This window comes from Schistocerca cancellata, chromosome 5, assembly GCF_023864275.1.
Source record: "Schistocerca cancellata isolate TAMUIC-IGC-003103 chromosome 5, iqSchCanc2.1, whole genome shotgun sequence".
Taxonomy (NCBI): domain Eukaryota; kingdom Metazoa; phylum Arthropoda; class Insecta; order Orthoptera; family Acrididae; genus Schistocerca; species Schistocerca cancellata.
In genome coordinates, this window is record NC_064630.1 from 333,811,131 (window position 1) to 333,824,838 (window position 13,708).

General features: G+C 48.2%; 1 protein-coding gene across 1 annotated transcript in view; it reads right to left on the reverse strand.

Annotated features, from left to right (window-relative positions):
• LOC126188899 (ER degradation-enhancing alpha-mannosidase-like protein 3) overlaps positions 1-13,708 on the reverse strand; it is a 227,815-nt gene that overhangs the window by 129,413 nt on the left and 84,694 nt on the right. The window contains exon 7 of the mRNA XM_049930585.1: positions 461-589. Coding sequence (XP_049786542.1) covers positions 461-589 — 129 coding nt within the window. The remainder of the gene's footprint in view (positions 1-460; positions 590-13,708) is intronic.

Sequence of the window (13,708 nt, forward strand, 5' to 3'; positions counted from 1 at the left end):
TCCAAAAGTTGAATATTTTTAACATTATTTTCATTGTGCCTGTCTGCAATTTAGTGCCTTCTAAATGTGATGAGTAGCAATCTATCCTTTTCATATTGTTGTTATCCCATCCTGTACTTGCCATTGTTTGAATGTTTAGGTAAGATAGTTTCAAAGAACCTGAGTAGGCTTTTGCAACCCCCATCCAACCAACGAAATTCTGTTGTGTTTGTATCATCACTACTTGTAGCCTGCCTGATGAAGTGTGCTTTAAACAGTTGCCAAAACGGCAGTATGGAGTTATGCTTCTAATCTCATAGGACAAACTTGCTATTCTTATCTTCTGCAAGAAATGAAATGCATATGCAATACATAAAATAAGCTAAATGATGAATACTGAACTGAAAAAAAATCACAAATTTCCAAGAAAAATACAAGTCAACACACAATAAACAAAACAAGAGCACACTGTTCAACGTACCTCAAATATTGATTCCCCTGTAAGTCTTGATAATGCTGCCATTTCTAATATCATTGTTCCTGCACATGCTGTACATGTTTCTCTTGATGATTCTAATTTTGGGCTTTTCATTCCATAACGCAAATTTATCTGTAAGAGAAAGAGAAAATGGATTAAGCAGATATTAACAAGAACAAACTTAGGAGATGAAAAAGGAAAGTTCTCTGATGGGAGAGCATCATGGCAGATGCTTGAGGTTAGTCACACTATCTTGAGAAAGACTACTCAAAAACTAACGTTAACTGAGAAATCAAAAAGTACTGCAACTCCCTACATATAACTCTTGTAAAGACTGCTAAGACAAGATTAGACCATCAAGTGACACTATGCGAAGTACCATCACAGTGTATGGAAGAGTATTGATATAGACAGAAGTGGGAGGTGGGGGAGGGCAGGGGGGTGAGGAAAATAGCAGAGCAGAGCGGAGGAGAGGGGAGGGGAGGGGAGGAAGTGGAGGGCAGGGGATAGGAGAAAACAGAGGGGAGGGGATAGGAGGGGGCAGAGGAGAGGGGAGTGGTGGAGGCAGTGGGGAGGGGAGGGGATTGGAGGAGGCAGAGGGGAGTGGAGGAGGCAGAGGGGAGGGGAGGGGAGGGGAGGGGAGGGGAGGGGAGGAGACGGGGGAGGGGAGGAGCCAGAGGGGAGGGGAGGGATGAGGAGGAGGCGGTGCAGAGGAGGCAGAGTGGAGGGGAGAGATGAGGAGGAGGCAGAGGGGAGGGGAGGTATGAGGAGGAGGCAGAGGGGAGGGGAGGTATGAGGAGGAGGCAGAGGGGAGGGGAGGGTGCAGTGGAGGCAGAGAAGAGGGAGGGTGCAGAGGAGGCAGAGGGGAGGGGAGGGGAGGGTGCAGAGGAGAGTGTAGAGGAGGCAGAGGGGAGGGGAGGGTGCAGAGGAGGCAGAGGGGAGGGGAGGGTGCAGAGGAGGCAGAGGGGAGGGGAGGGTGCAGAGGAGGCAGAAGGGAGGGGAGGGTGCAGAGGAGGCAGAGGGGAGGGGAGGGTGCACAGGGGAGGGGAGGGTGCAGAGGTGGCAGAGGGGAGGGGAGGGGTGCAGAGGAGGCAGAGGGGAGGGGATGGTGCAGAGGGGAGGGAGCGGAGGGGTGGGGAGGTAGCAGAGGGGAGGGAGCGGAGGAGTGGGGAGGTAGCAGAGGGGAGTGGAGGTATCAGAGGAGAGGGGAGGGGAGAGTGCAGAGGAGGCAGAGGGGAGGGGAAGGGAGGGTGCAGAGGAGGCAGAGGAGAGGGGAAGGGAGGGTGCAGAGGAGGCAGAGGAGAGGGGAAGGGAGGGTGCAGAGGAGGCAGAGGGGAGGGGAGGGGAGGGGAGGGTGCAGAGGAGGCAGAGGGGAGGGGAGGGGAGGGGAGGGTGCAGAGGAGGCAGAGGGGAGGGGAGGGGAGGGTGCAGAGGAGGCAGAGGGGAGGGGAGGGGAGAGTGCAGAGGAGGCAGAGGGGAGGGGAGGGGAGGGTGCAGAGGAGGCAGAGGGGAGGGGAGGGGAGGGTGCAGAAGAGGCAGAAGGGAGGGGAAGCTGCAGAGGAGGCAGAAGGGAGGGGAAGCTGCAGAGGAGGCAGAAGGGAGGGGAGGCTGCAGAGGAGGCAGAGGGGTGGGGAGGGTGCAGTGGAGGCAGAGGGGAGGGGAGGGTGCAGAGGAGGCAGAGGGGAGGGGAGGGTGCAGAGGAGGCAGAGGGGAGGGGATGGTGCAGAGGAGAGGGAGCGGAGGGGTGGGGAGGTAGGAGAGGGGAGGGGATGGTGCAGAGGAGGCAGAGGGGAGGGTTGGGGAGGGTGCAGAGGAGAGGGGAGGGGAGGGGAGGGTGCAGAGGAGGCAGAGGGGAGGGAGGGGAGGGTGCAGAGGAGGCAGAGGGGAGGGGAGGGGAGGGTGCAGAGGAGGCAGAGGGGAGGGGAGGGGAGGGTGCAGAGGAGGCAGAGGGGAGGGGAGGGGAGGGTGCAGAGGAGGCAGAGGGGAGGGGAAGGGAGGGTGCAGAAGAGGCAGAGGGGAGGGGAGAGAAGGGTGCAGAAGAGGCAGAGGGGAGGGGAGAGAAGGGTGCAGAGGAGACAGAGGGGAGGGGAGGGTGCAGAGGAGGCAGAGGGGAGGGGAGGATGCAGAGGGGAGGGTGCAGAGGGGGCAGAGGGGAGGGGAGGTTGCAGAGGGGAGAGGAGGTTGCAGAGGGGAGGGGGCAGAGGGGAGGGGAGGGTGCAGAGGAGGCAGAGGGGAGGGGAGGGTGCAGAGGGGAGGGGAGGAGAGGGTGCAGAGGAGAGGGGGGCAGGTGCAGAGGGGAGGGGAGGGGAGGGTGCAGAGGAGGCAGAGGGGAGGTTAGGGTGCAGAGGAGGCAGAGGGGAGGTTAGGGTGCAGAGGAGGCAGAGGGGAGGTTAGGGTGCAGAGGAGGCAGAGGGGAGGTTAGGGTGCAGAGGAGGCAGAGGGGAGGGGAGGGGAGGGTGCAGAGGAGGCAGAGGGGAGGGGAGGGTGCAGAGGAGGCAGAGGGGTTGGGGTGCAGAGGAGGCAGAGGGGAGGGGAGGGTGCAGAGGGGTAGGAGCAGAGGGGAGGGGAGGGTGCAGAGGGGAGGGAGCAGAGGGGAGGGGAGGGTGCAGAGGGGAGGGGAGTGGAGGTAGCAGAGGGGAGGAGTGGTAGCAGAGGGGAGGGGAGGAAGCAGAGGGGAGGGGAGGGAGCAGAGGGGAGGGGAGGGAGCAGAGGGGAGGGGAGGTGAGGGTAGCGGAGGGATCAGAGGAGAGGGGAGGGAGCAGAGTGGAGGGGAGGGAGTAGAGGGGGAGGGAGCAGAGGGGAGGGAAGAGAGCAGAGGGGAGGGGAGGGAGCAGAGGGGAGGGGAGGGAGCAGAGGGGAGGGGAGGGAGCAGAGGGGAGGGGAGGGAGCAGAGGGGAGGGGAGGGAGCAGAGGGGAGGGGAGGGATCAGAGGGGAGGCGAGGGATCAGAGGGGAGGCGAGGGATCAGAGGGGAGGCGAGGGAGCAGAGGGGAGGCGAGGGAGCAGAGGGGAGGGGTGGGAGCAGAGGGGAGGGGTGGGAGCAGAGGGGAGGGGAGGGGAGCAGAGGGGTGGGAGCAGAGGGGTGGGAGCAGAGGGGTGGGAGCAGAGGGGTGGGAGCAGAGGGGTGGGAGCAGAGGGGTGGGTGCAGAGGGGTGGGGTGGGAGCAGAGGGGTGGGGTGGGAGCAGTGGGGTGGGGTGGGAGCAGTGGGGTGGGGTGGGAGCAGTGGGGTGGGGTGGGAGCAGAGGGGTGGGGAGGGAGCAGAGGGGTGGGGAGGGAGCAGAGGGGTGGGGAGGGAGCAGAGGGGTGGGGAGGGAGCAGAGGGGTGGGGAGGGAGCAGAGTGGTGGGGTGGGAGCAGAGTGGTGGGGAGGGAGCAGAGGGGTGGGGAGGGAGCAGAGTGGTGGGGAGGGAGCAGAGGGGTGGGGAGGGAGCAGAGGGGTGGGGAGGGAGCAGAGGGGTGGGGAGGGAGCAGAGGGGTGGGGAGGGAGCAGAGGGGTGGGGAGGGAGCAGTGGGGTGGGGAGGGAGCAGTGGGGTGGGGAGGGAGCAGTGGGGTGGGGAGGGAGCAGAGGGGTGGGGAGGGAGCAGAGGGGTGGGGAGGGAGCAGAGGGGTGGGGAGGGAGCAGAGGGGTGGGGAGGGAGCAGAGGGGTGGGGAGGGAGCAGAGGGGAGGGGAGGGAGCAGAGGGTGCAAAGGAGAGGGGATGGAGGGAGGAGAAGGGTGCAAAGGAGAGGGGAGGGAGGGAGAGTGGTGAAAAGGATGATGATCATATATGATTTGTATCTAAATCACAATAAAAGGAAAGGAAAACAAGATTCTTACAAAATAACCTGACAATATTGGTCGCAGACTTTATCTTGGCCCCGTTGTAATTGAAGGAAGTCAACTGACTTCGTGTCACACTGGAATATTAATGCCCATCTTAGCTACCTAAGAGTGTTGTGTGCCTTAGCAGTAAGTAACCGCTTTGAATAAGTGTTAATCTGTGTGTGATGTTGTGCATAACGATAACAAAAACTATTTCTTACCTGATACTTTTGGCAACTCACCATCAACTTTCTTGACACTTCCATGATGCATTAATCCATTACATGATCATTCCTTTTAAAAGCTACAGGCTAGCTACTCTGGGAGGAGGTGGTGGGGATCGTCTCAGCAGCCAATGTGCAATGAGTTAGTTGCAAGCTTCCACTCCTGCCATCCTCCACTCACGGGCCAAGTAAAATTGTTTGACAGCGACAGTTGGCATGGTCATAATTAATCAAGAAACATTTTTGCCAGCTGCTCGCAAATATATTAAAGCCTCCACTATAAAAGCTAGGGAACAGATCTCGCAAAATTCAATGTGTGCCATACTTGTTCCCATCATTAGAATAGATGCAGGTTCAGATTTTGTTGGTTGGTTTAAAAGAGGAGGGAAGGGACCAAACTGCTTGGTCATCGGTCCCTTGTTCCGAATAAAACGAACGAGACTGACAACACAAAATGGAGAGAATGGAAAAACCACAAGAACAACAGAACGACAACAAACGCTTAAATGGACAAAAGGGGACAAGAAAACCACAGATATGCAAGAAACAGGTAGAAGAGATTAAAATGACAAGGCAGATTACCATGGCTGGCTGACCATAAGAATAAAAAGGAGAAGCCAGCCACTCTGCAACACATTTAAAACCTCCACCCTAAAATCACTAGGGTGGAGGACACAGAGGGACAAAGGACATGCAATTAAATGTAGATCAAATGATAAAACCTATCCTCATGAATAAAATGTAAAACTAAATCAGCCGATGACGCATTGTCAGATAAAATTAGTGGCAACGAGTCCAGTAACCAAAGATTTCGTCGCAGGGCAGTCAAGGGGGGACAGTGCACCAGAATATGGGCCACTGTCAACCGTGCACTGCATCGACACTGAGCCGGGTCTTCATGGCGCAGGAGGTAGCAGTGGGTCACCCAGGCGCGGCCAATGTGGAGAACCACAGAGTATCTGTGAGAGGCCCACATGGAGTAGTCTCCTTAATGACATGCAGTTTGTTGTGCATAATGAGACTATGCCATACCATTTCCCTAAGCCGAAAAACCTGGCACCGTAAAAACAAATGCAGATCAGTTATTAGAATGTCGATCTACATAAGCGGTTTCTGTGTCGCCTGTTTGGTCAGCAAGTTTGTTGCCCGGGATTCTGACGTGTCCTGGGGTATACACAAACACCACTGAACGACTGGACTGTTCCAGGGCACAGATGGACTCAATGGTCACTACCAAAGGGTGGCGAGGGTAACACAGGCCAATAGCTTGTAGACTGCTCAAGGAGTCAGCACACAGAAGAAACGACTCCCCAGGACATGAACTGACGTGCTCAAGAACACAAGATATAGCCACCAGCTCTGCAGTGAAAACACTGCAGCCATCGAGCAAGTAATGCTGTTCAATACGTCCTCCATGGACATATGCGAAGCCAACGTAACAATGAGCCATGAGCCATTGCTGTAAACCACTTTTCAAGACCTCGGTACATGTAAAGAGTTGAGAGGAAGTGACAGCAGAGAGCCATGGGGTAACCGAGTCCTTTGGACATGTGAAAGTTTCAGGAAAACCGCGGCCTAGGTTTACACCATGGAGGTGTATGTGAATGGACCTCTAGTATAAGTGGTAAAGGCAAGGACTCCAGTTCAGATAGGGATCAGATGCAAACTGCAATTGTAAGCCCTGATCTGAGCCGCCGATGCGGGAGATGAACTGCCGTGGGTGAGAAAAGGAAACAGTAATTTGGATGCACAGGAGAACTATGAACATGTGATATGTAACTGGCAAGCAGTTGCACACGCCTGACCTGGAATGGAGGAACTCCAGCCTCCACCAGGACGCTGGTCACTGGACTCGTCCTAAAAGCCCCCATCGTTAGTCGAACACCACAGTGGTGCACTGGGTCGAGTGAACCCAATGCTGAGAGCACCGCCAAACCCTTAACCATAGTCAAGGCAGGAGTGAACAAGGGCTCTGTAGAGCTGCAGCAGCGTAGAGCAATCTGCACCCCAGTTGGTGTTGCTCAGGCAGTGGAGGGCATTGAGGTGCTGCCAGCACTTCTTCTTAAGCTGACAAAGGTGAAGATATCAAGTGAATGAATGAATGAATGAATGAATATGAATTTGTGGCTGAAAACTGGAAGCCGTGGGCTAGAGCCCATTACTTCGCCTTGTGGATGGCTTCCTGTAGGCGCGGCTCAGCAACACCAGAACTGGTGGAGCAGTACGAAATGCAGAAGTTGTCTGCATATAGAGAGAGTGAGACGGGTAGCCCTACAGCAGCTGCTAGACCATTAATGACCACTAAAAATAGAGACACACTCAATACAAAGCCCTGTGGGACCCCATACTCCTGGATATAGGGGGGAACTATGGGAGGCACTTACTTGGACACGGAAAGTATTAAGTGAATCTGGAGTGGGACTTGGAGATACCACTCTTATAATGTGGCAAGGATATCATGTTGCCAGGTCATGTCATATGCTTTTCGAAAATCAAAGAAGACAGCAACAAGGTGTTGGCATCTGGAAAAGGCTTTTGGATAGCAGACTCGAGAGACACAAGATTATCAGTAGTAGAGCGACTGACGGCGGAAACCGCCCTGGCACAGAGCCAGTAGGCCATGTCACTCCAGGACCCAACCCAACTGCTGACACACCATTCGTTCCAGCAGCTTACAAAGAACATTGGTGAGGCTGATAGGCTGATACTTACCCACATCAAGCGGGTTTTTGATGATGATGATGCTTGGTTTTGTGGGGCGCTCAACTGCGTGGTTATCAGCGCCTGTACAATTTCCCAACCTTTGCTCAGTCCAATTTCGCCACTTTCCTGGATGATAATGAAATGATGAGGACAACACAAACACCCAGTCATCTCGAGGCAGGTGAAAATCCCTGACCCCGCCGGGAATCGAACCCGGGACCCCGTGCTCGGGAGGCGAGAACGCTATCGCGAAACCACGAGCGGCGGACAAGCGGGTTTTTTTGATGGGTTTGAGCACTGGTATGATGGTGCTCTCTCGCTAGTGCGATGGAAAGATGCCATCGCACCACATCAGGTTGAAGATAACAAGGAGATACCGCTTGTAGTTAGACGAGAGATGTTTAATCATCTGGCTGTAAATCCGATCTGGCCCAGGAGCTGTGTCTGGGCAATGTGCAAGGGCACTGAGGAATTGCCACTCTGTAAATGGGTTGTTATAGAGTTCACTGTGGTGCGTAGTGAACGAGAGGATTTCCCTTCCATCCACCGTTTGAGAGTGTGAAAGGCTTGGGGCTAATTCTCCAACGCGAAGGAGCGAGCACAGTGCTCAGCAATTGCGTTTGCGTAAGTAGATAACACACAATTTATGTTAACACCGGGAACACCTGTTGGGGTCTGGTACCCAAGAACTCGTTTGATCTTTGCCCAGACTTGAGAAGGTGACATATGGCACCCAATGGTTGAGACGTATCTCTCCCAACACTCCTGTTTCTGTCTTTTGATAAGCTGGCAAACATGGGCACGGAGCCATTTAAAGGCTATGAGGTGCTCCAGGGAAGGGTGCCACTTATGCCGCTGTAGAGCTTGCTGACACTCCTTAATTGCCTCAATGACTTCTGGCGACCACTGAGGGACTGTCTTTCACTGGGGGCACCCTAAAGAGCGAGGGATCACCACCGCAGAAATGATCGTTGCAGTTACCTGCTCAACCACCACATCAGTGTTACTGCGTATGTTGGGGGGAGGGGGGGGGGGGGGAGATTCAACAGTGACAGCAGAGGTGAAAGTGTCCCAGTATGCCTTACTTAAAGCCCATCTGGGCAGGTGTCCATGGGCCTGATGCCAGGGCAGTGACAGGAAGGTGGGGGTGTGGTCACTAGCACACAGGTCGTCATGTGCTCTCCAGTGGATAGATGGGAGAAAGCCAGGACTGTAAACCGAGAGAGAAAAATGGCAGAATATGTGCCACATTGAAATGTGTGGGGGCACTTGTATTTAAGAGGCAGAGGTCGAGTTGCGACTGAAAATTTTCGACATCTCTGCCTCGGCCAGTAAGCATGGTGCCACCCCACAAGGGGGGTATGAGCGTTAAAATCTCCCAAAAGTAAGTAAGGTTTAAGGAGTTGATAAATCAGTGCAGCCAATGCGTTCAGGGGTACTGCACCATCTGGAGGAAGATATACATTGCAGACAATTATTTCCTGTGTTGTCCTCTTTGTGACAGCCACAGCTTCAAGACGAGTTTGAAGGGGCACAGGTTCACTGCATACTCAGTTCAGGACAAAGACACAAACTCCACCTGACACTCTGTTGTAGTCACTATGGTTCCTGTAATTTTTCCCTATAGCCACGGAGGGCAGGGGTCCGCACTGCCGGGAACCAGGTTTCCTGGAGGGCAATGCAAAAAGCAGCTCAGCTTAAGAATTGCCGTAGCTCAGCCAGGTGGTGGAAAAAACCGCCACAATTCCAGTGGAGGATGATGTCATCGTGAGGTTGGGAAGGCATGAAGCATGCAAGGAGGTAGGTTATGCCTCAGTGTCACCTGCTGCCACCGATTGAGTATTAGTAGCCATTTCTTTGGTGGATGAGACATCAGCAAGATCCAGGTCCGCAGGGGACCTAATATCTCCACTGCATCCTCAGATGCAGAATTGGTAGGGAGTGGTGGTGTTGGGGCCACCAAGACTCCTGTTTCTTAGCAGACTTCTTCTTAGTTTGCTTGCTCTCTCGTTTCTCTTTAGGGGCTCTCTGACAAGATTCCTCTGAAGCAGCTTCAGGCACGGAGGAAGACTGGGAAGATTTCTCTGAAGCAGCCTCAGGCACGTAGGAAGACAGTGAAGTTTTTAGTTTGGCAGCTTTAGGCTCCTTGAGCCACTGGTGAGTGTCTGCCGCGGCATTAGTGGAGACCTTGGGAGAAAGGGACCCAAGAGACACCTTCAGCACGAGAAGAGACGGAGGAAGCTGTTGCTTCTCTGGCAGGAAGGAGGGGACCGATGTCCCACGCGTTTGGGTGTGTGTGTGTGTGTGTGTGTGTGTGTGTGGGGGGGGGGGGGGGCCTTGTTCCCAAAGTAGGTGCTTTGGGACCAACAGAGGAAGATTTGCCCAGTACCACCAAGGGGGCAGATGTATTCTGGTGGCCTGGAGGGCACTGTAATGGATCTGGGAGATGTAATTTTTTTACCGTAATTGTCGATACCGAATTGTAAATGTTTTCTTATATTTTTTGTCAGGATTTATTATAATTTGTCTTATTATATGTTAATTTACTTCTGTTTTTGAGAGTAAAAGCATATTGATTACTATTAGAAAATGTATCGAAGAATAGCAAAGACACTGATTACAAATGGAAGATTGTGTGTGGTGTAAAACATCTTTGACGTTGGAGTCGTCTTTGACTGTACTTAGTCGGCAGCTAACTCTTGGTGTGTGTTGACCATGGTGTTGACGGAAGAACAATTTGAAGTATGTTACTATTATTTTTGTATGAACTAAAAAAAAAAAAAAAAGAAGAAATTACATTTGAAGAAACTGTATTTGAAACACCAAAATGAGAGAAACACGTTGAACCACGTCAATTCTGCAACCAACAAAGATGCATTGTGGAATCATTCTCAGACAACTGAAGCCAAGACTATATCGCCGTATAAACGTTTAATGGAAAAGGTACTGTCACGAAATATGGCAAATTTAAGTAAATAAGAAAAAATAGTTATCATATTTTCAACTTGTGTCATTGCCGCATTTCAATTGTGGGCGTCAGCCGGGATAACAATTGCCGTATTTCAACTGGGGGCTCAGCAGCCGGGATATCGTGTTCACGAGATTTTCAACAGTGCTACGAGGAAGAAAATTTTTGTGTGTTAATACCAGTTTCTTCAGAATGTGTGTTACAGTGTTTGTGTTCATCGGGAAGTAAAAGTTTTGGAGAAGAAATGTTTCGGCGAAAAATATAATTTTCGACAGAAGAAAATATTTCAAGAATTTTGGTCAACAATCACATGGATGGAAAACGTGGTTTTGCAACAGTAGAAGAGTGTTCCAGATAAGTCACGAAACCATCGTATTTTGTTAAAAACAATCTTTTTATCTTGTTCTGTATTGTTGTGTATAAATTTTTGTTCTTCACAATGACTTATGAGATTTTCGAGAGTATTGTGCCTAAAGTAGAAAGTAGTAATTTAATAGACTTCGAACATCAGGACAGGTCAAATGAAAGTGAAAGAACCGATAAGTTTGATTTAAAAAGTTTTCTTGTAAATTTCACGAAAGAAATTAAACAAACACTTGATGACAATAAGACTTACTGGGATGAAAAAATTGATAACATTTTGTTGCAAGTGCAAGCAGTCAATACCCAAGTGGGTGATCTTTCGAACAGAGTTGACAATGCTGAGGAAAAAATTGAATCTGTGGAAGCAAAAGTAAATGAAATTGATGCTAAATTGAGCGGTGAAATCAATACTGTAAAAAATGAGTTACTGGCAGATAGGGAAATAAATTTAATTGATTTTAATGACATTAAAGGGGAAATTAAAAATTTGGATGAGAATACAAAAGTTTTAGTAAAAAATGTAGAACAAAAAACTGACAATCGTTTGGTTACTCTAGAAGAAAAAGTAGAATGCAATGATTTAGAAAACAAAAAATCTGTCAAAGAACTTAGCGAAAAAATTGAAAGTTTTAACATTGAATTTCAAAGCAAAAATTACAATTTCAACACATGTAATCTTGTATCTAATATTCCAGTGAAGCACTTTTCGGTAGATGGACCCTTACATCCCGTTGATTTTATGCAGTATTGTAAAGATTGTTTTTTACCTCACTCACCAGATGAAATAAAAATTAAATTTGTGAAAAAATTCTTGGAAGGGGAAGCTTTGACTTGGGCAAACCAGATTGTAACTATGGGGATGACATTTTCAGAATTTGAATCAAAATTTCTGGAAAATTTTTGGGATGATCTTAAACAAACTAGAATCAAAAGTGAATTTTTGAATGGGAGAAACTATAGAGAATCAGATGGGAGCATGAAACAATTTTGCAAAAGTGAACTTCAAAAACTTATTCATTTAACAAAACCTTTGGATGACTTGATCAAAATTGATACCTTAAAGAGAAGATTGCCATCAGCAATGCAGTTGAATTTAGTTCAATGTCCTGATAGTAATGTAGAGCAGTTTCTCAATTATATTGAAAAGTTGGATAGGGTAACAACAACACACAGTGGGTTTACTCAGAAAGGTAACGGTCAAAATTGGGGAAATGATAACTTTCAAAAAAGGGAACAAAACAATTATCATGGTGTTAGTCAAAATTCAGGGGGATATAACAATTTTCAAAAGAAGGACCATAATTTTTATCCAAAACAAGAACATGATTTTTGCGGTAATAATCAACAAAATAGAGAACACTTTAGGGATCAAAATCACAGAAATTTTGATAGAGATCAGTACAATAGAAACTACAGACAATCAGGTAATGTTTGGCATAGGAATGGGAACAGAAATGTTGATCAGAGACATTGGCAGAACCACAATCAGCAGTTCAAACAGGAACAAGTTGTAATTCAGGAAACAAAAAACGAGTAGACGCCCCCTTGAAGGTCCGCAAGGTTGAGGCAGAAGGTGAGCATGATGAAAGGACCAATGGATGTGACTATCATAAACCCAAACATGACAGTTCCAAACCTACGCTATCACATGAGGTTATTAGTTGTTACTTACTGAAAAAATTTCAAGAGGAAAATAATATTGATAAAAATAAAATTTTCAGTACACAAGAACATACAGTAGATAAAAGTAATTGTGATCCATTTAATTTAAGAGTGTTTTACACTTGGGCAGAAAAGAACAACACTTTGTCAGATGATGTAATTTGTAGTAGTTCAGAGATGTGTGTGAATGAAAGAGAGAATGCATGCTGTGAGAATGAAAATATTGGTGAAAGGGATCTGGTACCTTTAGAAAGGGGAAATAATATTTTGGGGGATAATTTGAATGTGTATGACTTGAATATTCATAATGATAATGATGTTGTTGATAAAGTTGATAATGATGGTATTGGTATTGATGATGATGTTGAGGAAAGGTATTTCATTAGTTTAAATAGGGAGTTGGGTATACACATGGTTGAAAATGGATTAAATAGTGAGAATATTATAGAAATTCCCAGGGATGTTACCAGGATGAATAAGACTCACAAGCTGGGTGTATGTAAAAGTGTGAATTTTGATGTTGTTGGTAAAGGATCTGACTACACAAATAACGATGACACATGTATAACTTCTAGCCTAAGTGAAACTTTTACAGATACTAATGATACACACACATTTCTTATGAATATATGGCTGAACAGTGAAACTATTTCTTTTGACAAGAACTTTAGAAAGATGCTTATTAATGTATGTGAAACTGTATGTCCTGAGTGGTGGAAAAAGATGAGATATTTTATTTTTGAAAAGCTGAAGGATAAGTACTTCAATAGTATACAATGTGATTTGGATGAAAATTCTTGGCTATTTGAGATAATAGAGAGTACTAATGATAATTTTGTGTCTTGTGCAAATTTTATAACTGTGACAAATAATACATGTAATGATATACCATATGATTCTGATAAGTATAGGTTTGGGGAAATTGAAAGTGATTTGTTACATGAGGATACAGGTTCTGAGAAAAGTGATCAATTTTGCAGTCCTTATATAAAAGTTCAAATTGGGTCATGGATTGGTAAATGTTTAATTGATACAGGAAGTGAGATCTCGGGAATATCTGAAAGGTTAAGCAAGAAATTGAAAGTGGGGAAAGATTTTGTTGAAATGCCAGTTGCCAATACAGGTTCTGAGAAAAGTGATCAATTTTGCAGTCCTTATATAAAAGTTCAAATTGGGTCATGGATTGGTAAATGTTTAATTGATACAGGAAGTGAGATCTCGGGAATATCTGAAAGGTTAAGCAAGAAATTGAAGGTGGGGAAAGATTTTGTTGAAATGCCAGTTGTTGGGGTAAAGATAAAAGGTGCTACTGGGAAGAGCAGTAAATTGGTAAAAAGCCAGGCTTTAGTGACATTTTTAATTGAAGGCAAGTTGTTCACACATGGATGTTTTGTAATCCAGGAATTTAATGAGGATTTTCTTTTGGGTATGAATTGGATAGTAAAAGTAAATACAGCATTTGATTGGGTTGGAAGAAAACTTTTGATAGAAACTAGTGAAAGGGAATACATTCAGACAAATTTTGTGAA